The following is a 24,700-nucleotide window of genomic DNA, read 5'->3' as shown; positions in this document are numbered from 1 at the left end:
AAGGCTGTGCAATTGTGCAATTAGTTGAAAGGGGTGTGTTCAAAAAAATAGCAGTGTCTACCTTTGACTGTACAAAATCAAAACTATTTTGTACAAACATTTTACATTTTTTTTTTTTTCTGGGATTTAGCAATCCTGTGAATCACTAAACTAATATTTAGTTGTATGACCACAGTTTTTTAAAACTGCTTGACATCTGTGTGGCATGGAGTCAACCAACTTGTGGCACCTCTCAGCTGTTATTCCACTCCATGATTCTTTAACAACATTCCACAATTCATTCACATTTCTTGGTTTTGCTTCAGAAACAGCATTTTTGATATCACCCCACAAGTTCTCAATTGGATTAAGGTCTGGAGATTGGGCTGGCCACTCCATAACATTAATTTTGTTGGTTTGGAACCAAGACTTTGCCCGTTTACTAGTGTGTTTTGGGTCATTGTCTTGTTGAAACAACCATTTCAAGGGCATGTCCTCTTCAGCATAGGGCAACATGACCTCTTCAAGTATTTTAACATATGCAAACTGATCCATGATCCCTGGTATGCGATAAATAGGCCCAACACCATAGTAGGAGAAACATGCCCATATCATGATGCTTGCACCTCCATGCTTCACTGTCTTCACTGTGTACTGTGGCTTGAATTCAGAGTTTGGGGGTCGTCTCACAAACTGCCTGTGGCCCTTGGACCCAAAAAGAACAGTTTTACTCTCATCAGTCCACAAAATGTTCCTCCATTTCTCTTTAGGCCAGTTGATGTGTTCTTTGGCAAATTGTAACCTCTTCTGCACATGCCTTTTTTTTTAACATAGGGACTTTGCGGGGGATTCTTGAAAATAGATTAGCTTCACACAGACGTCTTTTAACTGTCACAGTACTTACAGGTAACTCCAGACTGTCTTTGATCATCCTGGAGGTGATCATTGGCTGAGCCTTTGCCATTCTGGTTATTCTTCTATCCATTTTGATGGTTGTCTTCCGTTTTCTTCCACGTCTCTCTGGTTTTGCTCTCCATTTTAAGGCATTGGAGATCATTTTAGCTGAACAGCCTATCATTTTTTGCACCTCTTTATAGGTTTTCCCCTCTCTAATCAACTTTTTAATCAAAGTACGCTGTTCTTCTGAACAATGTCTTGAACGACCCATTTTCCTCAGCTTTCAAATGCATGTTCAACAAGTGTTGGCTTCATCCTTAAATAGGGGCCACCTGATTCACACCTGTTTCTTCACAAAATTGATGACCTCAGTGATTGAATGCCACACTGCTATTTTTTTGAACACACCCCTTTCAACTAATTCAACTAATTGCCCAATTGCACAGCCTTAAGAGCGTGCATATCATGAATGCTGGGTCTCATTTGTTTTCTGAGAATCTACTGAACCTACTGGTAACTTGTTTGCCACGTAGCAATAAAAAAATATACGAAAAACCTTGATTATTCTGGTTAGTCACATTGTACTGCTATTATTTTGAACAATACTGTAATACTAGGGGTCTCATTTGTCTCATTTGTGTGCTAGAAAAATTGATAATTATATGTAAATGACAAATGCTATTTTTGTTAAAATATGATGCCATGTGTCTGAATATACTGTATGAAATATGTGTACTATTTTCTGCTACAAACTAGAACAATAGTACGGCAAAGGAGTAGGACATTTATTTACAAACTATTCAGGATACAGTATTCAGTGATATTCTGTTAGAAAGTTGTTCCTTATGGTTAAATTGTTTACAATTTTCACTGACACTTCCAATTGACATGCACTCTTGAGCATTAACATGCATAGTATCCTTACCTGTGCTGTAAAACTTTTCTTCTGACTTTTCACTTTAGATAAAATGTGTGAAAAGTCACAGATAAAACTTATATGTGTTGCATCCCATATTCCATCAAAGAAATGTAAAATATGACAGCAATCTTGAGCAGACCAGTTTTTGGCATCACGTCGGTGTGGTTGATTAAGAGAGTGGCCCCATGATCCTGCTGCCCACTGTCTCGCAGTAACGGTTGCATGAAGTAGCTGGCAGGGGGCTCGTCCAGACATTACTGAGCTCACTGTGGGCATAATGAACTCATAATGGGGAATCATACCCAACCATGTCCCATTAAGCATCTCAGTCCTGCTCATTCATCCTCAACCACTGGAATCCTAATGACAGGTTCTCTCTATTACGAACCCCCTCCTTTCTTCATCAAACAACACACAGGCTGAACATATCCTCAGTTCCAGCTGAGCATGTAGCCTTGATACGTTCACAGGGGCTGACAGTGGCAGGGAAATGTTTTTTGGCACTAAGATGACCCCCCAGACAAGAAATCCAGAGCTTGTTTGGGAGATAGACATAAGCATACACAACATATGTCAGCACAAATCTCACAGAGGGATCATGTCACATCAAGGTGCGAGAAGGACCTCTTTATGTCGTGCCCTCCTCAACTCAAAACTGACAAGACTCGCTCCCCGCTGTAATGGTACAATGCGTCAGGTGTGATGTGCTCACCACTTCTCATTGTCTTATTTTCTCTTTTAGGAATGAGGGAACATCCGCCTATTTCTGTCTGTGAGCTAGCAGACCACATTGAGCGACTCAAGGCCAACGATGCCCTTCGATTTTCCCAGGAGTATGAGGTAGGAAAATAGCTAAACTTATTCAACTGGTGCAGCTGGATTAATTATAGAGGTTGCTAATCCTGCTTTTTGAGGACCTGAAGTTTAGCTTTGTTGACATTCACACATTCGAGATATTCAGGGTTACTTGAAAATAACAGGCAGTTGTGTTGGAGCAGGGTTGGAACTGAAGTCTGTATGAAGGTGGTCCTCCAGGAGCAATGTTGTCTACCTACATAGTTTAGGGGTGCCCAATCCTGTTTCTGGAGAGCTACCCTTCTGCTAAATTCAGATCCAACTCTAATGAAATGCATCTGAACCAGCTAATTAAGATCTTTGGAAACAGAGCAGAGTTAGACTTGAACTCTGCAGGAAGGTAGATCTCCAAGAACAGGTTTTGGCACCCCAGTTTACTGTTTTTCCTGCTAAAGCTATCTTTGAACAACAATATCCAGATGTATTGGGTGGAAGGTCACTATCTGCACTCTCATTTGTAGTCGCCATAACTGCTCATTTCATAAATTTTGAGCTTTTCACTCATGTTTACGGAAATTGCCAACTCTCATTGAAAATTAATGGCGTTTTGTTACTTCACCTCAAAGAAAAATTTAGCAAATTTGTACCTGTAGGGGTACAACAGCTTGTTACTGCAGGGATACATTTGTACCTTAAATACTGCTTAAGGGTTCATAGTAGTACCTTAAAGGGCGGGTGAAATGCTATTTCATGCATACTGAGTTTTTAACACTGTTAAAGAGTTGGATTCCCATGGTAAACATGGACAAAGTTTCAAAAATTAAGTTGTACGTTTGAAGGAGTATTTCTGTTCCAAAAATACTCCTTCCGGTTTGTCACAAGTTTCGGAAAGTTTTTTTCGAGTATGGCTCTGTGTGACGTTAGATGGAGCGGAATTTCCTTATATGGGTCCTAAGGGCACGTCTGCCGGAAGAGCGCGCGCTCCCGTAGAGCAGAGCACTGAGAGGCTGAGCACAGACAATCACTGATCAGAGCGAGAGCGTCGCGAAATGTCACAAAAGGAGTGTGTTTTTGGTTGCCAGGGCAAGACAACCCTGCACAGATTACCAAAGAAAAACCAGCATTAAGGGACCAGTGGATGGAGTTTATTTTTACAGAGCATCAACGGAGTTGTGCAAGTGTTTTTGTTTGTTCCCTGCATTTCGAAGATGCTTGTTTTACAAACAAAGCCCAGTTTGACGACGGATTTGCGTATCGTTTATTTCTTAAGGATGATGCAATCCCAACGAAAAAGGGTCACGATCGTGTGTTGGAACCACAGGCGGTGAGTAAAACTGCTTAAAATATCTCTGCCTCCTTGTTAGTGCGTCCGCCTCCCATCGGAGACCCGGGTTCGAGCCCAGCTTGGAGCGAGTCCTTGCTGCTGCTGCTCTCGTTCAGTTTCAGCCTTCACAGCTGTCACAGCTTCCACATGCTCTCAGCGCAACTGGCGCTCGTGATTCTTTAGCTCCACCCACACATCACGCCTCCAGGCGCTCGTGTTTTTCCGGGAAAAATCGGTACAGACTATCTTTCTCTTATGAATATAATAAAACTAAATACTTTTTGGAGTTATGAAGGATGCAGTACTACTCTATAGGTACTCAAGATTAACATGATATTGAGTGAAAACGAGCATTTCACCCCCCCTTTAAGACTGCTGAAGTACAAATATGTTCCTTTTTAGGGCTAGAAATGGCAGAAAGGTTTGTGAGAGTACTGCCCCACTGACAAGCTGTTGTACCCCAAAGGTAAAATTTGTATAAAATGTTCTGACCGTGTCAAAAAGTGATTTTCCTTCAAGAGTTCATTCTCTGCAGAAACTGGCCTTGTTTGGTACTTTAATTTAGTTTCTTTTTTTCGTTGTGTCTCCTCTGTCTTTTGAACCCTTTTCACACACAATTTTCCCACTTTGGTGTTGTCTAATAGTTTCTCCTGCCATCAACACTTATAGCACGCACATCCAATGTTATGACAGATGCTCACGCTTGCCTCTCCCAGGCAGGCAGATGTTAATTTCCTCATGATCTCTCTCTAGAAATCTTCAATACACACAAAAGCCTTGTCGCTTCTTCTTGATGTTGAGAAAAAAAGCCTGTTCAACCTTTTTCTGAGAGCAATATTTAACATGACTGTCAGTCGTCACCCTAAAGGTGTGGAATTGTTTAATTAAAAGATCAGACGCTGTTGGCCCAGTCGCGTTTGGTGAGACAAACACTTGGTGAGGATGTATTCATAGATTTGTCTTAACTAATGCAAGAGACCCATAAGAGATGTTTACGAGCAAAGTTGTTGATTAGCAAGCATCACAGATGTCTCTTTCTTTCATTTGTTCCTTTGCTCTTCTTGTTGAACTTCGATCTCTTTTCTTTTCCGTCACACATGTATTTATAGTAAAACAGCAATTAAAACTTCAACCAATGAACCCCTCTTTTCTGTAATAACACACATGTCTGTGGGGGAAAAAAAACAAACAACATAAAATACAAAAAAGAATTCTTTTTATAGACCTCCTTTTATTCATTCCTCTTTGCAGACGTTTAGTGACACTTTGAGGGATGGATCGAGCTATTTCAGCAACCATATGTGACACATCTCTCCTTCCTCCGATGCGTTTGTGGTTTTCACCACACATGCCCTCCATAGCCAGGCGGAGCTCACAAGCTGCTCTTGGCATGTTGTGATGTCATGTCCTCCTGTCAAGGAAGGCCCCCTCTCAAGGGAACAGATGGTTCTGCTTGGGCCAATGGGAGTAGCCTAGTCCAGCCAGCATGAGCAAGGCAGTGGGACACCAGCACGTTTATTGGCTCCGTGCTCCGCTTGATGCATCCATTGCTTGGTTTCATTGTTTCACAAGCTTATTTCTACCAAAGATCCACAACTTCTTGTTTCCTCTGCCTTGTAATCAGTTGCAACTTGCTTTTGACAAAACTGTGACCGCACCATAGAGCTGATCTTTACAGAAAACCAGTATGACCCCCAGATGTTGTTTTTGAAAGATTTACACTGCATAAACAAGAACCAGAATTTGAATTGAAATGGTGTCCAAAAAAATCTTTTCCTTGGCTTTTGAAGTGCTCTGTAGATTACTCCTCAACTTGACTGGTGGCAATATCAATAGCTAACACTCCCATCAGACACTGATTCTCACCAGTAACGAGCTTATGTTTGTCAACCCACTATGCCGAAGCTTTTTGTAGGAGCCAGCGCTCACCTCCCACCGCTATCATTATCCGCATCTCTCAAGCTTGTCATCTCATGTAGGGACAGCTCATATTTGTTCCCCTTGTTTGCCGAGCACTGCCAGTCAGCATTCCAGCTGTCTTATTCGCACATTACCTATACTTGCGTTCGAAAGCTTGCGGCAAAGTAAATGTTCCTCCAAGATGCTTGCTGATAAACTGGCAGAGAGACACTTAGCATGTCAGATACTTCAATGTGGCAGTTTATTTATATTGAGCGCTGAGTTGTTTACTTTTGAGCATTACTTCATATGTGGACATTTAAAAACCAGTTAGTGCTTTATGGCTGTTTACAGAGGCATCGAAAGCAAGCACATAAGTTTGAAAGGATCCGAGGAGGCTGACGTTTTCCCAAATTAAGTGAAAGGTGTGGAGGTTGATGGACACGGAGTCAACCAAAGCCTTGTCCAGAACAGGCAGATCAATGCTGAATAACAAGAGACTCCGTGACATTATTGACTGGCTGAGCAAGCTGCTGCATATTGTCGTCGATCAATGCTCCGATACGACCCGGTGTCATTTGAGCCGAGGAGACCTGTGACTTGAGAAGGAAAGGGAGAGAGTGCAAGCCCACCTCTAGCCTCTTGAGTAATCCTCTGAAGTCAGAATGAGGAATCCAGTATCCAGCTCCATGCAGAGTGCACCTTTCATTTCTTGCTGAAAATTTACATTTTATTTATTTGATTGATGCTTTCATCCACAATGACTTACAGGTACAGGCATATATTTAACAGTATATGTGCCTCCTGGGTATTAAACACATGACTTCTTGGTGTTTCTAGCATCAGGTTTCATTTAAGCCAAGGGAACATCATTATCTTTAGTACTTTATTATTATTAATACCAATTGTGTATCAACCTTTTCATATGCAAGTTGTACATTTTCTGCTTCCCTTTTGTGAGTTCTGTTATAGCTGTGAATTTGGAATGATAAAACATACTAGAGGAAGAAAGTGTGCGCAGACAAGTCAATTCTTCCCTTTCATTTAAATTTGAAACATCCTAAAATGCAGTGTATGATTGTGTAATCAAAACAACCAGCCACAAACTACTTGATAAAGGTCATTTATTTTATATTTAAATTTAATACTTTTGTGTATTTTATCTATTGTATTTTATTATGTGCCCTCCAGGAGCTTGCATTCTGCAAGAGAACAGTAGCATTCTCTTATTATTTTTCTGTACTATCTACTTCCTTTTTAATTATTATAAAATAATAACTTGACCCTCTAACACTAGCTCTGTCTATCTCTTTTCTATAAATGTTTTATTATTTTTATTTATTATGTAAAAAAGAAACACCTCACTATGTGTACAGCATTAGACTAACCAAAAATTGTCACAGCAGTTTTATGTCCTTTTTTTTTTTTTTTTTTTTTTTTGATTGCTTCTATTACTATTACTGTTCTATTCTATTAAGCTGCTTTGGATAAGTCTGTCTGCTAAATAATTAAATGAAAAAGTAAATGTTTGTTGTTACCACTGTAGACATTAGTGTGTAGATACAATTAGAATTTTTATCCAAGTTCTAGTGTTTTTAAGTACATTGACAGCATTTAATTGTTGTGTCATCAAAACGATCAGCCACAATTTACTTAATGAAGGTTATTATTATTTTTTTTATGTATTTGTTTCACCATAGATATCTAACTGTAGATGCAGTTTGATGCTGACTATTAAATGTTTGCAATATTTACAACTATAGTTTATTGAATCAATGATTTATCCCATTTATTATTTTATTTTTTACAGTGGACCATCTCCTCACCTTATGTCTCTAATAATACATTTTAATGGCTGTAACTTGACGTGACCCCTGAAACATTTGTACATTGCTGACCTGTATTACAAAAGGCCTCGCCTGGAATGTCTGTTACCCATTCAGGGCACACCTCATGCATGCAGCCGGTGATATATGCAGGCTTTTCCTCCAGATGTGTTCATCCGTCCCCTCTCTTTAAAGCTTCCTGTCTGTCTCCATAAATCCACACTCTCCCTGTTGGGTCTGCTATTCCTCATCCATTGCTCTTCCCTCTTCACTCTTGTCAGCGGGCACAAAATCAAGTGCAGGCATGAAGTCCACATGGACACCAGTAATCCATTAGTCCGGGCCGAGGGTCTGAACGCTCCCTCCTCTCAGCATAATCTTTAGCATCAAAGCCATATGCCCCGATGCGCTCAGGTATGGACTTACCGAGTCAGTGGTACTATTATCGGAGCCCCCTACAGTGATCATGTTTGAATTATGGTGTCAGTGAGCACTAAGCCATCTGTTGGTTGCCAGTGATAATTCAGCAGATGAACTTGCTGTTATTATAGGGCAGGTGATCACTAGTAAGGGAACAGAACTGCAATATACCCACAAAGGGATCCAAATGACCACTCTTGAGCTTTGCCGGTCCATCAGTTGTAACAACCCCTGGTGGCAGAGTTACCTCTGGTTCTTGCGGGTCTCTGTTCAAAACGTCGGGTTGCTATAGAAACAAAGCCTCTCTTGCTGAAGTGATGCTAGTTCAAATTTACCCCTGCGGCACTCTGTGGTATCATGCTTCAAACAAGGTGCCTCAAAAGACTGAACAGATTTCTCTCTCTCTCTTTGTCCTCTCATCTTTCCCCTGCAGTCCATTGATCCAGGCCAGCAGTTCACATGGGAGAACTCCAACTTGGAGGTCAACAAGCCAAAGAACCGTTACGCCAACGTCATTGCTTACGACCACTCAAGAGTTGTTCTCACCCCTGTGGACGGTAAAAGTCAAACAAATGTGTTGACCTTTAACATTTCATTATGGTGACAGATGGGTGTATGTTTAGGGGAAGCATGCAATTAGCACAAATATTGGCATAAGTGGGCCACCGGTGAATTGTTGTCTCTCTTTATAGGTGTTCCAGGCAGCGACTACATCAATGCCAACTACATCGATGGTTACCGTAAGCAGAATGCCTACATTGCCACGCAGGGCCCTCTGCCTGAGACTCTGAGCGACTTCTGGAGGATGGTTTGGGAGCAGAGAGCCAATACCATCGTCATGATGACAAGACTGGAAGAGAAGACCAGGGTGAGTACCAGAGGCATAGAAAAGTTTAGGCACTGCATTAAACGTCAGCTAAATTCAAAACTAGTAAAAAACTAAAAGTTACTGGTTTGTGATTTAATGTTTACTTAGTAATTCCCCCACCTATTTTTAATCAGTTTATTATTTTATTTTAATGTATTATTATTTTAATGTAGCATATTTATTTATAATATTTAATACTACTAAATGTTATATTGAAATCTGACATTATTGAATGAGTTCTATTTCATATATGAGTAAGAATATTTACTAAATAATTTAAATGTTTCATATTCAATGCATAGAATTTACTACATCATTTGAAATATACATTGCAAAAAATATTCACACACTATATTCACAATAACTTAAAGAAAAATGTAAATATATATATATATATATATATTTTTTTTTTATCTGTATTTAGAGGTAGGGGCGTGGGATTTGGAAAGATCCTCATGTCGGGATGAGTTTTATTTATTTTATTTTTTTTATTTTTTAAAGTCATTTATGCTCACAGGCTAAAATTTCAAGAGTAATATTACAATTATTAGTAGTAAAATATTATTACTATTTAAAATGTGTTTTCTGTTTTGATATACTTTGGCAGGGATGAATTTTCAACAGCAGTTACTATAACGGTTAGGACAACAGCCTTTATTTTAAAAAAATGTAATGTAATATAAGATTTTAATTTTTTCTTATATAGTAAAAGCATATTTTAATGAAAGTCCCAGACAAATAAAGGTATTAATTTCTTAAAAAAAAGCAAAATAAGCGTTGATTGATAGTGTACAGAGGACATAAATCTCTATTTACAAAGAACACACTTTTTTGCCCTAAGGTTTCCTCCAAAAGAGTAGTATAGTAGTAGAGTTCATATCCAAGCTCACAAAATATAGTGATAAAATAAAAGACAAAATACCATTGCCATCCTTTTTGTTGGATGACACAGTACAATGGTTCACAATTCTCTTCGTGCTATAAAACATCCGTCTGTGCTTGGCACTAAAGGGACCTGCCTTTCTATGAGTCCAATCACTACATGAGCTTTTAGTGCGCTGTTGTGCTGGGCGCAGCAACAGGCCAGTAGTACCCAGGGTTGGTGAGAGAGCGAGCCTGTCGACTAGTCTTCTGTTCAGCTCAAATGTCATGTCTGACAGTAGATAACCTGTAATTCCTCCCCCTGGAGAATTCGTGCACTCAGGTTTTTGTTGATGGATGGGAGGTCAGATGGGAGCTAAAGGCTTATAGAGAAGGAGACATGTGTTGGCAGAGCTAGCGTGGTAAATGAGTGGGTTTTGGCAAGGCTGTGCACCTATTAAGCATTACTTCATAGGTAAAGGGCGTCCCCAAGCCCTGTGATGAAAACCTCCAGCAGAGACAGAACAACTGGCCAAGTTTCACTGCTGACAGCAGCTACCTTGAAGAAGAAATGAACTCTAGATGATTGAACGTTATACAAAACACACCATTTGAAGAAATTTCTACCGCTTTCGTCTAATTTTGAATGATATTGACCGTAAACAGACTCTACATTGTTGTTAATAGAAGTTGTCCTTAATTCAAAAATAAGCTTTGTCCTTGAGAATTATTGGGTGCCGGTGACACACACCTTTGCCATGACTCAGTAATTTCAATACTATAATGAAATTATGTAAATATTCACCATTCAAATGTGCACCCTGTATGCCTGTGCAAAGCTTTATAATAATAATTCCTGGTAATAGACTTGTATAGGAAATCAGTACAGTTGGCTCATATATATTCAATATTCACAGTATATTGACAATAATTTTGCTGATGATATAAAAAACGAACATTATTCATTTTTATATTCTTAAGTTATATTCAAATTATAATTATTATTAAAACAGTCTTGCGATTTAAGTATGAGTGCAAATATAGAGATATTTCATAGTGTCAGGCTTTTTTGAAGAAAGTTCTCTTATGTTAAAAAATACTGTAAAATATTGCTATTGTGAAATATTGAATTTTTAGCATCCATTACTCCTGTCTTCAGTGTCACGTGATCCTTCAGAAATTCAAATATGCTGATTTGGTGCTTGAAAAACATTTTCAGTTTTCAGTGTTGTGCTTACGGTTGTGTTTAATTTTTTATTTTGTGTGTGTGTAAACCTTAATATATAAAGATTGAAACATCACAAGGCTGTAAAATATGGATTTTTTTTTATTACTATATATATATATATTTATAGTTTACATAATAAACTTTTATTTGAAATGGAAGTGTCTGTCATTTCAATGGGACTTACAGAATTCAGCATTTACTCCTGCACTGTTTGACTGTGTTTCATTTTCGTGCTCTTAAACAGGTCAAGTGTGACCAGTATTGGCCCATTCGTGGCACAGAGACTTACGGAATGATCCAAGTGACCATGCTTGACGCTGTTGAGTTGGCAACTTACAGTGTGCGAACCTTTGCCCTTTACAAGGTAAAAAGTTGCGTGCCCTTTCCACTCATATAGTAAGTTTCCACATTTTCAGACATTTAACCTCCTTTCTCCCACTTTGCTCAAACAGAATGGCTCTAGCGAGAAACGCGAAGTCAGGCAGTTCCAGTTCATGGCCTGGCCAGACCACGGAGTGCCTGAATACCCCACCCCCATCCTAGCCTTCCTGCGCAGGGTCAAAGCCTGCAACCCTCCTGATGCTGGACCCATGGTAGTGCACTGCAGGTTAGCGCTGGTCCCCAGTCTTTCATTTACTGCTGACCTTTTCACTTATAAAACTCTTGTAAAGTGAACAGTTGTAGGTTTGCTTGGTGGAATTGGAAGAAAAGGTTTGGTTTCAAATGTTTTAAGGCTATCAAGTCTAAAGTGAATATTAGATGGAATATAAGTGAATATTAGATGGAATATTTCCATTATATTCCATAGAAATATTTATACATGTAATTCATTTGATTCATTCAGGATATGATTGATTTAATTGATTAAAAAATCTTATCAGTTGGCACTCTTAGTATTGGAACCTAGTTTGTCTGTAGTGTAACCAGTTTGTCTGTCTCAGTGCTGGAGTGGGCCGCACGGGCTGCTTCATAGATATTGACGCCATGCTGGAGCGGATGAAACATGAAAAGACGGTAGACATTTATGGCCACGTCACATGCATGAGAGCCCAGAGGAACTACATGGTGCAGACGGAGGACCAGTACATCTTCATCCACGAGGCCTTGCTGGAGGCCGCCACCTGTGGAAACACAGAGGTCCCTGCACGAAACCTCTACGCCCACATCCAGAAGCTCACCCAGCCACCGCCGGGAGAGACCGTCACAGCCATGGAGCTGGAGTTTAAGGTAGTCGCATCACATGATCAAATTAATGCTGTCATTGTCTTTAATAAAAACTAAATAAATAAAAATACAAGGTAGCTTCAGGAGCAGTAACTTTTGTAACATTATCGTTGTGGCCTTTTCCGTTTCTGAACGTGGCAAACAGCACTGCACACATGCTGAAATTTTGTATAGAATACATATAATTATTATTGTTTTAGCATCCCATATATACTATTATTATACTCTTATATTGATATTATTTTATTCATGCTTTAAATGCGTTTTTATTTCACATTTTGATTTCCGTTGAAGTTTTAGGAATTTTGTTGTTGTTGTTGTTTTTGTTTTTTGATAAATTCAAAGATAATGAGAAATTCTGCCTTGGCAGCTAGCTGAAATATAAAATATAGTTTAATTTTAAATAATTCATAATATTGTTTTATTTAATTTAAATATACAATACATTGAAACTTGAAATCAAATTGAAATCAAATGTTTTATGTTATGTTATATATGCACAGTATATTATATTATATATATATATATATATATATATATATATAACATTTGATTTCAATTTGATTTCAAGTAACGGTTTTTATTTTTTATTTTATGGTTTTCAATTAAATTTCATTTAATATACTGTAACTATAATGCACATAAAATCACATGAATCAGAATCTACTTATAAATCGAACAATCAGAATCTGGAATCAGACTGGATTTGTTAAGACAAAATTTGGTGCATGCATGCATGTAAACCTAATAATTCAAGTCTAATGTTTTTTTGAAAATGTTTTACTGTTCCATCTGTTAATAGTGCTGTTGGGATATAAGTGAATGCTGGTAAAACTAGGATGCTCAACTAGAAGTAGAAACAGCAACTGGTGCAAAGACCGGAGTGGGTTCCCAGTACAGACAGAGCTTGTAGTAAAGCCAACGGTCTCTGTGCGCTCTCTGCTGATGTCCATCTGTGCTTTCTCTGCCACGCTGCCAGTCACGCCCTCGCTTTTCCAGCCAGACCATTAACGCCCGCACCCCTCTTTACTGCTGCAGAGCTCACCTTCACATTTAAAAAATATTCTGTTGCAGACCATTCTCCAATATGTTTCTGCCAGCTTGTTTATGCTCTGAACCCAACACTGTTTCCACAGAGACTCGCTAACTCCAAAGCCCACACCTCTCGATTCATCAGCGCCAACCTGCCCTGCAACAAGTTCAAGAACCGGCTCGTCAATATCATGCCTTTTGAGTCCACACGGGTGTGCCTGCAGCCAATCCGAGGAGTGGAGGGGTCTGACTACATCAATGCCAGCTGCATCGATGGATACAGGTAGCTGCCCGTGCCAAACCATTACAAAAACATGGAGGAGCATGTTTGCTTTAATTCTCAAGGTTTAGATTTTTTTTTTTTCAAGCAGCTGCTATAAACATATTTGTTAGAGCCAAGATTCTTCAAGATTCTGTCAGTTGTGGATCTAAAAAGAAAAACTGACTGCACACACAGTTGCATTGCATTATGAATTGCTCTCTCCTACACGTTTCAACTAATCATGAATCAGAGCTTGCTTACTTCTGTTTCCTGGTACAAAAATAAATCCAGGGCTCAAAATTGAATAATTTTCACACCTGCATGCAAGTTAATTTGAGAACATGCACCATTCAGTTGTTTCTCACCAACCATGAAATGTATTTTGGATTATTTTTAATTAAAAAAAATAATATTTGTTTTTTAATATATAGAGAAAGAGAGACATAATACAGTAACATATAACAGTATTTGCTCAGGTCACTTGCATTTACAAGGGTCAGATTATTGCTACAATTCTATTTGATTTCAACTATCTAATATATGTTGCCATTCCTAATAGTTAAAGGGATAGTTCACGCAAAAATTTAAATTCTGTCCTTAATTACTCACCCTCATGTCGTTCCAAAGACTTTCGTTCATCTTCAATACACAAAGGAAGATATTTTTGATGAATTCCGAGAGCTCTCTGACCTTCCCATAGACAGCAAAGATCCTAACACGATCAAGGCTCAGAAACATAGCTTAATATTATTAAAATAATCCATGAGGCATCAGTGGATCAACCATAATTTTACAAAGCTATGAGAATACTATTTGTTCCCAAAGAAAACAAACAAAAAAAGGACATTTGGAGAGTAGCACCATACTCTGATATGTTGTCTACGTTGTTCACACTTTTATCGGAACGCAAACAACGTATCTGTGTACATACGTTGCATACGTTGTTGTGTTGCTCTCCAAAATGGCACTTTAGGGTGACGTGGAGGAGATGAATTGTTGAATCAAGTCATTATTTTTGGTTTCTTTGTGCAAAAAAAGTATTTTCGTAGCTTCATAAAATTACAGTTGAACCACTGATGTCACATGCACTGTTTTACTGATGTCCTTACTACCGTATTTTGCGGACTAAAAGTCGCACTTTTTTTCATAGTGTGGCTGGTCCTGCGACTTATAGTCAGGTGCGACTTATTTATCAAAATGAATTTGACATGAACCAAGATAAAATGAACCAAGGGAAAACATTACCGTCTCCAGCCACGAGAGGGCGCTCTATGCTGCTCAGTGCTCCTGTAGCCTACACTGAGCAGCATAGAGCGCCCTCTCGCGGCTGTAGACGGTAATGGTTTCTCTTGGTTCTTGGTTCTAAATAAATGCGACTTATAGTCCAGTACGACTTATATATGTTTTTTTCCTCGTCATGACGTATTTTTGGACTGATCTGACTTATACTTATGTGCGACTTATAGTCCAAAAAATACGGTACGTTTCTGGACCTGGGGAACATCACGGTTGCGTTGCTGTCTATAGAGGGTCAGAGAGCTCTCACATTTCATCAAAAAACTTAATTTGTGTTCTGAAGATGAATGAAAGTCAAACGGGTTTGGAACGACATGAGGGTGAGTGAGTAATTAATGACAGAATTTTCATTTTGGGCTGAACTATCACTTTAATCCATCTCTAAATAAATCCAGTGGTTTTGATCAGTAGGTTTCTTGTCTACTTCTCGTTCCTCCTGCTCTGTTTTCATCAGGCATCAAGACTCATTCTCATACGTGGTAAATGAGATGATCCGTAACTCTCTATTTTCTTCACTGCAATATTCCCCCTAAACAATGAGCAGCACAGTGTAGTCTGTCTACACATTTTCAGCCTTCACATATTTTGTAGCGTTACTCTGTCTGACAGCTGTTTATTGAATTACAAAAGGAGGCGCTCTCAATGGGGTGAACGCTTGAGAAAATCAGAGAAGAAAAAAGCGAGAGAGAAAAGGCCAGTCGTGTTTGCCGTAAAACGAAGCGTGGGCACCAAATGTCACAGAGTCTGTGAAGAAAATGTCTAGGGGCTTGATACATCAGCCCCTCTCGTTTGAATTAAAACGTAATGAGAGCTACTCTGGAGGAGCTCAACCTGTGCCAATGCGTAATTGACACCAGTCTTATTTTCTAAAACCAGATGAGCTTCAAAAGTGATTCTTCGATCACGTCTTCCTCTTTAACCGAGCCTCCGAGGCCGTCGGCTCTGAGATTTGTAGTCTTGTCAAAAAGTAGCAATTAAGCCGCTTTTAAACAGCACGTTAATGCGATAAACACAGAAACACGCTTGACCTTCTTACTAGTTTACAAAGAGCTTCGCCAGCCGAGCGGATACGTCATTAAAGCTGTTTTTGTGTGTGCCTTTATAACCGTTTTAGTGTTCGTGTTGCATTTTGTTTAATTGGGCGAAAATAACCTCCAAGGAAGAATTGCATGATTAATATAGAGGTGATTTGGCTTTGTCAAAGCCAGTGTGTCCCTGACGTCTGCTTTGTGTTCTTCGTAGCGACGTATTTGTGTGTGTGTATGTGTGTATTTTGGAATGAGTGGGGGATGGAGGGAGGGGGTCTCTCGCGTTCTTCTTTGCTCTTCATTCTGGCTCGTCTCTCCCTATCTCTCCTCTCTTCTTCTCTGCCGTCTCTTTATTTGTCGGAACAAGGCCCTGAACAGACTTTAATCTCCCAGTTCCATGTTATTGCCTCGCCTGCAGCACCTTCATTAGTTGCTAACCCATGGCACTGTTTGTATGAGACAGTGATGTGTGTGCCTGGTGCACATTGATTGCCCAAGCTGCTGTAGCACAGTACACTGCTGCCACCCAGTGGCCATGGTAACAACCAAACTATATATATGTATTGTGTAGAACAGCAGATTATAGTATATGGATTCACAATTGATCTGTCATTTTTAAGTGATTGTTTGGCAACTTCTTCCAGCCGCTAAATTAGACCCCCACAGATCCTTCCCTCTCTACAAAACCCCACCCTCCAAATATGTATCAGCAAACCTGAGATGGGCAGAGAGCATTCTGATTGGCTAAAAAGGGTGGTTGCTCCCCTTTTGTATTGTTTTGAGTTTAAAGCTCGCACAGGGACTTTTTTCGCAGAAATGTGATTTGTTTTTTACAACGCTAACTTTATTGATATCTGTGACATATTATAAAGAAAAAAAGCTTAGATTCTTAGTAATATATAAATGTCATTTTCAGTTATTAATAGGGTGGCTAACAAATATCCACCAAGTAAATATTTTAACAAAATCTGAAGTAAAAAAAAAATATATATTAAAGTTATCTGAAATAAAACACATTTACTAAAATTAATAAAACTTCCAAAGAAATAAAAGCTACAAACAATATAAATGTAAAAAAAAAAAAAATTCAAAAACTGAGTAAAATTGAAATATTAACATTTAGTCATATAGCAGACGCTTTTATCCAAACAAAACAAACAAATATATATATATATTATATATATATATATATATATATATATATATATATATATATATATATATATATATATATATATATATATATATAGGAGCACTAATTAGGACACTACAACAAACCAATTTGTTTTATCTTACAATTAATGTGCATCTGTTTTCTAGCCATTGTCATGGTCATGTGATTGTGCTGGTCATATTTGCCTGTTTTGCATCAAGGTCTCAAAAGCCATTTTGTTGTTGATCCACAGACAGCAGAAGGCCTATATTGCCACTCAGGGCCCTCTAGCAGAGACCACTGAGGACTTCTGGAGGATGCTATGGGAGCACAATTCCACTATTGTAGTGATGCTGACCAAACTCCGAGAGATGGGACGGGTAAGAGCACCTTCCTCCCTTTAACTTACGTCCTGGTGTTTTAAATCCTGAAGATGTACTCATACTTTTCCACATCCTGCAGGAGAAGTGTCATCAGTACTGGCCAGCTGAGCGCTCGGCCCGCTATCAGTACTTCGTGGTGGATCCCATGGCTGAGTACAACATGCCCCAGTACATCCTGCGAGAGTTTAAAGTCACAGATGCCAGGGTACGTACATCTATCACCTGCAGAAGTCTGCCAGAGGAGGGTTATATTGTGGTTGTTTTTTCATATGAATGTCACTCAGGATGGTACTTGAGGACACCGCTGGGGTGTGTGAGCAATCTGTTGCTGGCGGCGGATGTTTCACACCAACACGGCGCTCTCACATCCTGCGGCTCACTTTGGACTTCAGAGCTTTCTGGCGGCTATAAATAGTACCAAGGTTATGAATAAGCTTGTAGCTAAATCGTGTACACACACGGTCATACAGTGAGCATATGGACAGAGGCTTCCTGCTGCAGAGGCATCCAGCTGTTGTGTGCGTATGTGAGAGTGAAACCAGAAGCCTAATAAACCGTTCATTCTTTATTCTCTTTAGGACGGTCAATCCAGAACCATTCGGCAGTTCCAGTTCACTGATTGGCCGGAGCAAGGAGTGCCAAAAACTGGCGAGGGATTCATTGATTTCATTGGCCAAGTTCATAAAACCAAGGAGCAGTTTGGGCAGGATGGACCAATCACTGTGCACTGCAGGTATGCTGAACTGTAGTGATGAACTGAACTGATCAGCAAATGATCATCCTGAAGGCTTATTTTGTAATAATGACCAAATGACTGCACATTATTCCACTGCTAATTACCACATAAACATTTTACATATTAAAAGGGGACGGATACATTTAGTTCACAACATACTATTATGCAAATTATTTTAATTACATCATTTTATAGTTATTTTATTTATTTAATAATAAACCATTTTACTTTCACGTTTTCTATGTTTTATTTTGTCATTTCTTGATTTAATAATTTTAAAATATATATATATTTTTTTTTATTGAATTACAAATGAACACATTTTTAATTCTGTGATTTATTTTAATTTAATAATCCGTAGAAACGTTTTTTTTAAAGGTCCCATGACATGGATTATTTCCTTTCCTTTAAATGCTTTTTAAATGTTTCCTTAGGTGTACTTATATTGTTAGTATGATTTTTACATTTAAAATTTAGAAATAAAAAGCATTTTTAGATCCTGATATTAGCCCTCTGGCTTGAATGCTCTGTTTAAAGGGGCGTGTCTGCTGTGAGACTCAGAGTAAACCACAACTGTTGTGATTGGCTGACATTTTTGCATACGAAATGCGTTCATGTGGAACCCCTCTCAAATAATTATATAAAAAAAAATTATATATATATATATATATATATATATATATATATATATATATATATATATATATATATATATATATATATAATATTACAGCTGTCGAGATTAACGAATCGTGGAAGTGTTGATTATATAATTATTTTTTCGATCTTTTCTCATCACATGAAAGGCTGCAGTGATGAGCATTGAGTAGACAGAGTCTGTTTATCGCGTGAATGCAGTGATCTCGTCATTATTGCAACACATTTTCTCGCTCACAAAATGCTTTCACCACAGCTAACAGCAAACACATGAATGCATCACATTAATACAGTAAAAGCTCCGTTGTGCAGCATAACAGCGTTATTCATTGTAACGGCAGTTTGGGCAAGTGTGCAGATATACTCGCGATGTGTAACAGCTCCTGAAAAAAGTGAGCGTTCTTTGATCGCTCTTTGTAGTTAAATCACAATTTAAATAACAGATTTGTTTCATGCTACTAAGAGAAACAACGTGAAGTTGATCGTTTAGTCACTGGCTTGATTCACTGATGCATAAACAGTATTAAACGATTTAGAAAGAAAGTCTGTGTGAACTTGAATGATTAGCTACCCATCAGAAATCACTGATCAGGCATTAATGAACACTGTTACTCACTGTTTGTGCCGGTAGTGTCGAATCCATATCATAAAAGTCTGTTTGAAACGCCTGTGCTGACATTGCAACTGAATTATATGTAAATATTTGGGCGGGCAAAGCAGAGAAAGGGGAGGTAACAATTCTCCTTTCAACGTCACAACGAGGAGATTCAAGATCAACCCGTTTGAGCTTCCATTTTCTCAAAGGCAGAGAAAGATAGAAAAATCTCGATTTACACCGATTCAAATTTCTAGAAACTTGGGGAGCATATACAGGCTAGGGGAACTCATATTAATCTTAAAAAAACTCAGAAAGTGAAATTTTCATGTCATAGGACCTTTAAGTAATTATTTTTGTGATGTTTCAAATTGTCTTTAAGTAATGATTAAAATTTCATATTTTAATGTTTAGCACATTTTTACACATTTTCTTTTTTTTCTTTTCATTAATTTCATTTCATTTCTAACACAGCCTCACAAACTCTAGACACCCTGATTTGGTGCATTACACTCAAGATTGCAGTATGACATGTCACGCAGATCCTTCACCTTTGTTGAACAGGTGTTAAGTTAACAGATGCTGTTGTTTTTCAGTGCTGGAGTGGGAAGAACAGGTGTTTTCATCACTCTCAGTATTGTCCTGGAGAGGATGAGATATGAGGGTGTGGTGGATCTGTTCCAGACGGTTAAGACCCTGCGCACACAAAGGCCTGCCATGGTGCAGACAGAGGTACTGTCCTACTGCCCAAAAATTTTAATAGCACTTGTCCAGAGTGCGGTTAAAAAGCTGCTGATTTAGGGGCAGTTTAACTAAACAGGGCAAATCCAGTAAAGTCAGGCTCAAAAATAACTGTCCATGCATTTTCAGTGCTAATTCTTCACTGCAACAGTACAATTTAAACTCCAAAAGACAGTTTGTGCTGGCGCAAGCTGTTAGTAAATCTGGCCCTTAGACTTTGGAGAATTCAGATTACTGAAGTAGTTATCCAAAAGCCTCCACGTTTTCTGAATGCCAACAAGCTAATGTTGTTTGTAGAGCTGTTATTTCTCAGGACAGCTTTCCTCGATTTCAGTGGTGTCAGGGACGTTTCATAAAAAGTCATTTACAGCAGCTTTAACAGCAGTTGATATGGAGCATGAGCTCTTTGTCACCAACTGGGTGTTATTAGCTATTGTTTCTCCCACTGACACGTGCTTGTTTTTTCCCTGCAGGACCAGTACCAGCTGTGCTACAGAGCCGCTTTGGAGTACTTGGGGAGCTTTGATCACTATGCAACGTAACCACTCCTGGACCACAGCCCTCTGGTACAACTCTTCAGGAGTGCACCAAGTGTTCCTTCTGAGCCACCGTTCCCCATCTCCATCCTGTACAGAGATCTGGTGGTGGGAAGGGCAGGCTATCCAGTGGCTGGTTAACCAATCACAGCAGTCCCTTATTGACTGGCACCAAGAGATTGCTTTAAGAAATATAGACAACTCTCTTTCAAGAAGCACCATCTAAAAAATAAATAAAACTATATTCTAGTTTCTCTTTAGCGTACGCCAACCCACACTACAGTCGAAGGCTACTGGTAGCACTAATTCTTCGTTTCTTTTTCTTTCTTTTTTTTCCGTTTGGCTCTTTTTTTTTTATCATGTTTATCATTTGTTATTTTATGAAATTCAGTATGACAATATTGTTATTATTCTTATTTAGAATATTTGTGTTTGTTTTTTTTAACATCTTTTGTCTTAATGGCCTTTTCCGTGGGTCTACATTTTCCTTAATTGGTACGGTTTTATTTTTATTTTCTTCATAATAGGTTATTTTAGCACAAGAACATGTATTTTTAACATGTTCCTGACACTAATACAAGAGAACCGCCGTTCTCCAAGCTGCTGATGGTTCGACTTTTTTGTAACATGATTTTACTGTTTTTTTTTGTTTTTTTTTTTCTTTGTTATGTATAATTGGTTTTGTAGGGCTAAAATGAGAGGGTTCACTTTTGGAGAAGTAAATGTTCTGTCTCAATGATAAAAGAAAAATCTCCAACTGCTAGATGTATGCATTTGGGTTAGTGGTACTAAATTAAGGGAAGGCAAATCAACTAACTAATAAAATCGGCACTGTACAGAACTCAGTAGGGGTTAAATGCGATTTGTGTTTAATACATTACGTCCCTCTGATGGGACGTTACCGGGAACTGAATGCAATCCTATCGAAAAGTGCCCCGTGCACCCCGCTTCTCTGTGACATTTGAAGACCTGATATTGAAATGAGACCAATCGCCATTGGCACCTGTACAGTATGAACCACTCCCCAAAGGGAGAGTCAGCTCTGTTTAATCGAACTCTTCTTTTTATACAGAAATATATATACATAAATTTATAATTATGAATAAATATAAATACTATTATAGATACAGTATATAAACAGCTTCTGCTCTATTGTCCATAATTCTCTCAAAACGTAATCCTGGACTCTTCTTGATATACCAACACTGAGAAAATTACACGAGAGACTGCTGTGTGTGAATCTGTTCATGGTACAAAAGTTATATCTACTGTATTATCTACGCACCCCAGGTTTTTTGCGGTCTCCTCTGGTGGGGTCAGGCAGCACAAGTCAAATTAAAAACTATTCCTACAGAACGTCATTTCATGCCTGCGCGATTACAACCGGCATGTTAAAGGGAGACCTGGCCATACGTTCAGAATATGTTGGCAAGTTCATTTTTACCTTGTGAATGATTAGTGCTGTAGAGGTTCGATCTGTTGTATACACAGTCTGTTTTCTATTTGTTAATAAGAAAACTGGAATAAAAAAAAAATGTTGCAGGAAAAAAACTCGGTGTAATAAAGTTCAGTAATTGGTTTTTGTACAAAATATTGTCTCTGTGTGTGTTTCTGGACTATACTCTGTGTCGTTTGTTAGATGTTCACTGACTTAAATCAACCCAATGCTTTCATAAAGCACTCGCATAACACTCCCTTAAGATCTCAGATCTATGATGGCTTTAGCTCTAGTTATCCAGCTAGGAACAACATGTTCTTTGGCTTTCTGTCATACAGCATTTTGTGAAAAGCAAATAGTATTCCGTCATTTCAAAACTACAGACTTCTAGATACTCTGTGTTCCTGTGGCTCAATGGTAGAGCATTGCGTTAGCAGCACAAAAGGTTGTGGGTCTGATTCCCAGGGAACACACATACTGGTAAAAATAAAAAATTATAGAATGCACTGCAAGTCGCGTCTGCTAAATGCATAAATGTAAATGTACTCTGAATTAAAAGATGTGACCTCACAGTCATTCATGGATATTTACTTGTAGTAACTCTTTACAGTAAGGTTTGGCTAGTACGTTAATTTATAAACCCTGTAGTGTAATTTTACATTAATATTATCTTTACTGATTGATTCCGAAGTGAATGTGTCCAATAATTGTGTTAATGAGCAGTGTTGGGGAAGCTGCGTTAAAAACCCAAGCTTCCAAGCTTAACTTACAGACCAACTGCTCTTTAGGAAAATAATAATAATAATAATAGTTTGCTACATTGTAAAAAGTAGCTGTTTTGAAGCTACGCAAATGGACAATATATAATTTGTAAGGAATAATTGACAACGGGTCGTTGAATTATTAGAATTAGTTTAATTATTAAAAGTGAATTAGGTTAACTTGTTACCTCTTTGCGTCTCTAAACAGGGCTGTCTCCTCGCTAGTGAGAAATGTCATGTGTGGCCTTATAAGTTGCAACACCATATAGGCTAACTGATAAAATCGCAAGGGCAGTGCTGACAACACCTTTTTGTGCAAACAAACTGTGCGACCGTTATTACAGATAACTAGGCGAAGTGATATTGAACTGTAATGTGGTCAAGAGAGCTGCCTGGAACTACGTTCTCCGTGCATTTCACAGAAAATAACTGCACATCTCAGAATGTTCGTCAGCCAATCAGATTCAAGCATTCAACGCCCCCATAGTATAACCAGTTATTTCAGGCATACATAGTTATTTGCCAGTGTATGTGTATATTATGCAATTTTTTTATGAAATTAGTATTAAAAGAAATGTAAAATGCTTTATCAGGTAATTTTGTACTGTGACCGTCCAGGATATTGAAAGTTGACCATGTATTCAAAAGCAGAACGGCAAAATAAGCTTAAGAGTCATCATATGGTTGACACATCCCACAAGTACACTGATAACACCATGCAGCCACAACAGCCACTGCTCATGGACACTATCCATGCCCACAGAGATCATCACAGACCGACTGTGACATATCAGAACAGCTCCAAGACTCCGCACCCAAGGACCACTTTCAGGAAAACAGCCAGGGAAACCAGGATAACATATCACAGGCACCAGAAACAACAGAGCCAGAGCCCCGCTCACCAGTAACAGTATCCCTCTCTCCAGCATCTCCACTTCTAAGCTTCTCACAGAAAATGGAGAAACTTTAAAGAGAAACTGGGACCAGACTCTCCCACTCAATATGCAAAACTACAAAATACATTATAACTGTTTTAAACACTTTTGACCTGATTCAGCATGTGCATGGACCCAACCACACAATCATGGACACACTCTAGATTTACTCATCAGTAGAGGTCTAAACATTTCATCCATTGTTATAAAGGATGTTGCACTACCGGATCACTGTATTTTCTTTGATATGTTGATCTCTGCTACCACTGAATTTTAGATCTGTCTCTATGTATTTATGAATGCTATATCTTTAACACCAAGCATTTCTGCAGAATCTGTTGATCTTCTCCTTTAACTCAAAAGTAAAAAAAAAAAGTTATTGATGATATCAATAACATTCTTAACGAATGTCATTGATGTTATTGAGATCATCAATAATGTTATTGATGATATCAAGGAAAATTAAGGAATTGTTAAATAATAAGATTAGAAAGATTGCAAATGGCCATACAATGGCAGACGCTGCCACACAAGGGTTGGCTGTATCATCTGCGTCTGTATTGAAATTATGTCATCTGAAACCTGAGATATACACTCACCTAAAGGATTATAAGGAACACCTGTTCAATTTCTCATTAATGCAATTATCTAACCAACCAATCACATGGCAGTTGCTTCAATGCATCTAGGGGTGTGGTCCTGGTCAAGACAATCTCCTGAACTCCAAACTGAATGTCAGAATGAAAAAGAAAGGTGATTTAAGCAATCTTGAGCGTGGCATGGTTGTTGGTGCCAGACGGGCCAATCTGAGTATTTCACAATCTGCTCAGTTACTGGGATTTTCACGCACAACCATTTCTAGGGTTTACAGAATGGTGTGAAAAGGGAAAAACATCCAGTATGCTGC

General features: G+C 38.5%; 1 protein-coding gene across 7 annotated transcripts in view; it reads left to right on the top strand.

The window, feature by feature from the left end:
* ptprfb (protein tyrosine phosphatase receptor type Fb) overlaps positions 1 to 22,250 on the top strand; it is a 179,163-nt gene extending 156,913 nt beyond the window's left edge. For all 7 annotated transcript variants that reach the window (XM_052548628.1, XM_052548626.1, XM_052548627.1 and 4 more), the window contains 12 exons: positions 2,538 to 2,635; positions 8,493 to 8,616; positions 8,752 to 8,927; positions 11,261 to 11,380; positions 11,469 to 11,623; positions 11,958 to 12,243; positions 13,377 to 13,555; positions 17,265 to 17,391; positions 17,474 to 17,599; positions 17,973 to 18,127; positions 19,979 to 20,114; positions 20,597 to 22,250. In XM_052548628.1, coding sequence (XP_052404588.1) covers positions 2,538 to 2,635; positions 8,493 to 8,616; positions 8,752 to 8,927; positions 11,261 to 11,380; positions 11,469 to 11,623; positions 11,958 to 12,243; positions 13,377 to 13,555; positions 17,265 to 17,391; positions 17,474 to 17,599; positions 17,973 to 18,127; positions 19,979 to 20,114; positions 20,597 to 20,665 — 1,751 coding nt within the window. In that variant the 3' untranslated portion in view covers positions 20,666 to 22,250. The remainder of the gene's footprint in view (positions 1 to 2,537; positions 2,636 to 8,492; positions 8,617 to 8,751; positions 8,928 to 11,260; positions 11,381 to 11,468; positions 11,624 to 11,957; positions 12,244 to 13,376; positions 13,556 to 17,264; positions 17,392 to 17,473; positions 17,600 to 17,972; positions 18,128 to 19,978; positions 20,115 to 20,596) is intronic.
* The last annotated feature ends 2,450 nt before the right edge of the window (positions 22,251 to 24,700 follow it).

This window comes from Carassius gibelio, chromosome B2 (assembly GCF_023724105.1).
Source record: "Carassius gibelio isolate Cgi1373 ecotype wild population from Czech Republic chromosome B2, carGib1.2-hapl.c, whole genome shotgun sequence".
NCBI lineage: Eukaryota > Metazoa > Chordata > Actinopteri > Cypriniformes > Cyprinidae > Carassius > Carassius gibelio.
This window is presented reverse-complemented; position numbering and strand designations above follow the sequence as displayed.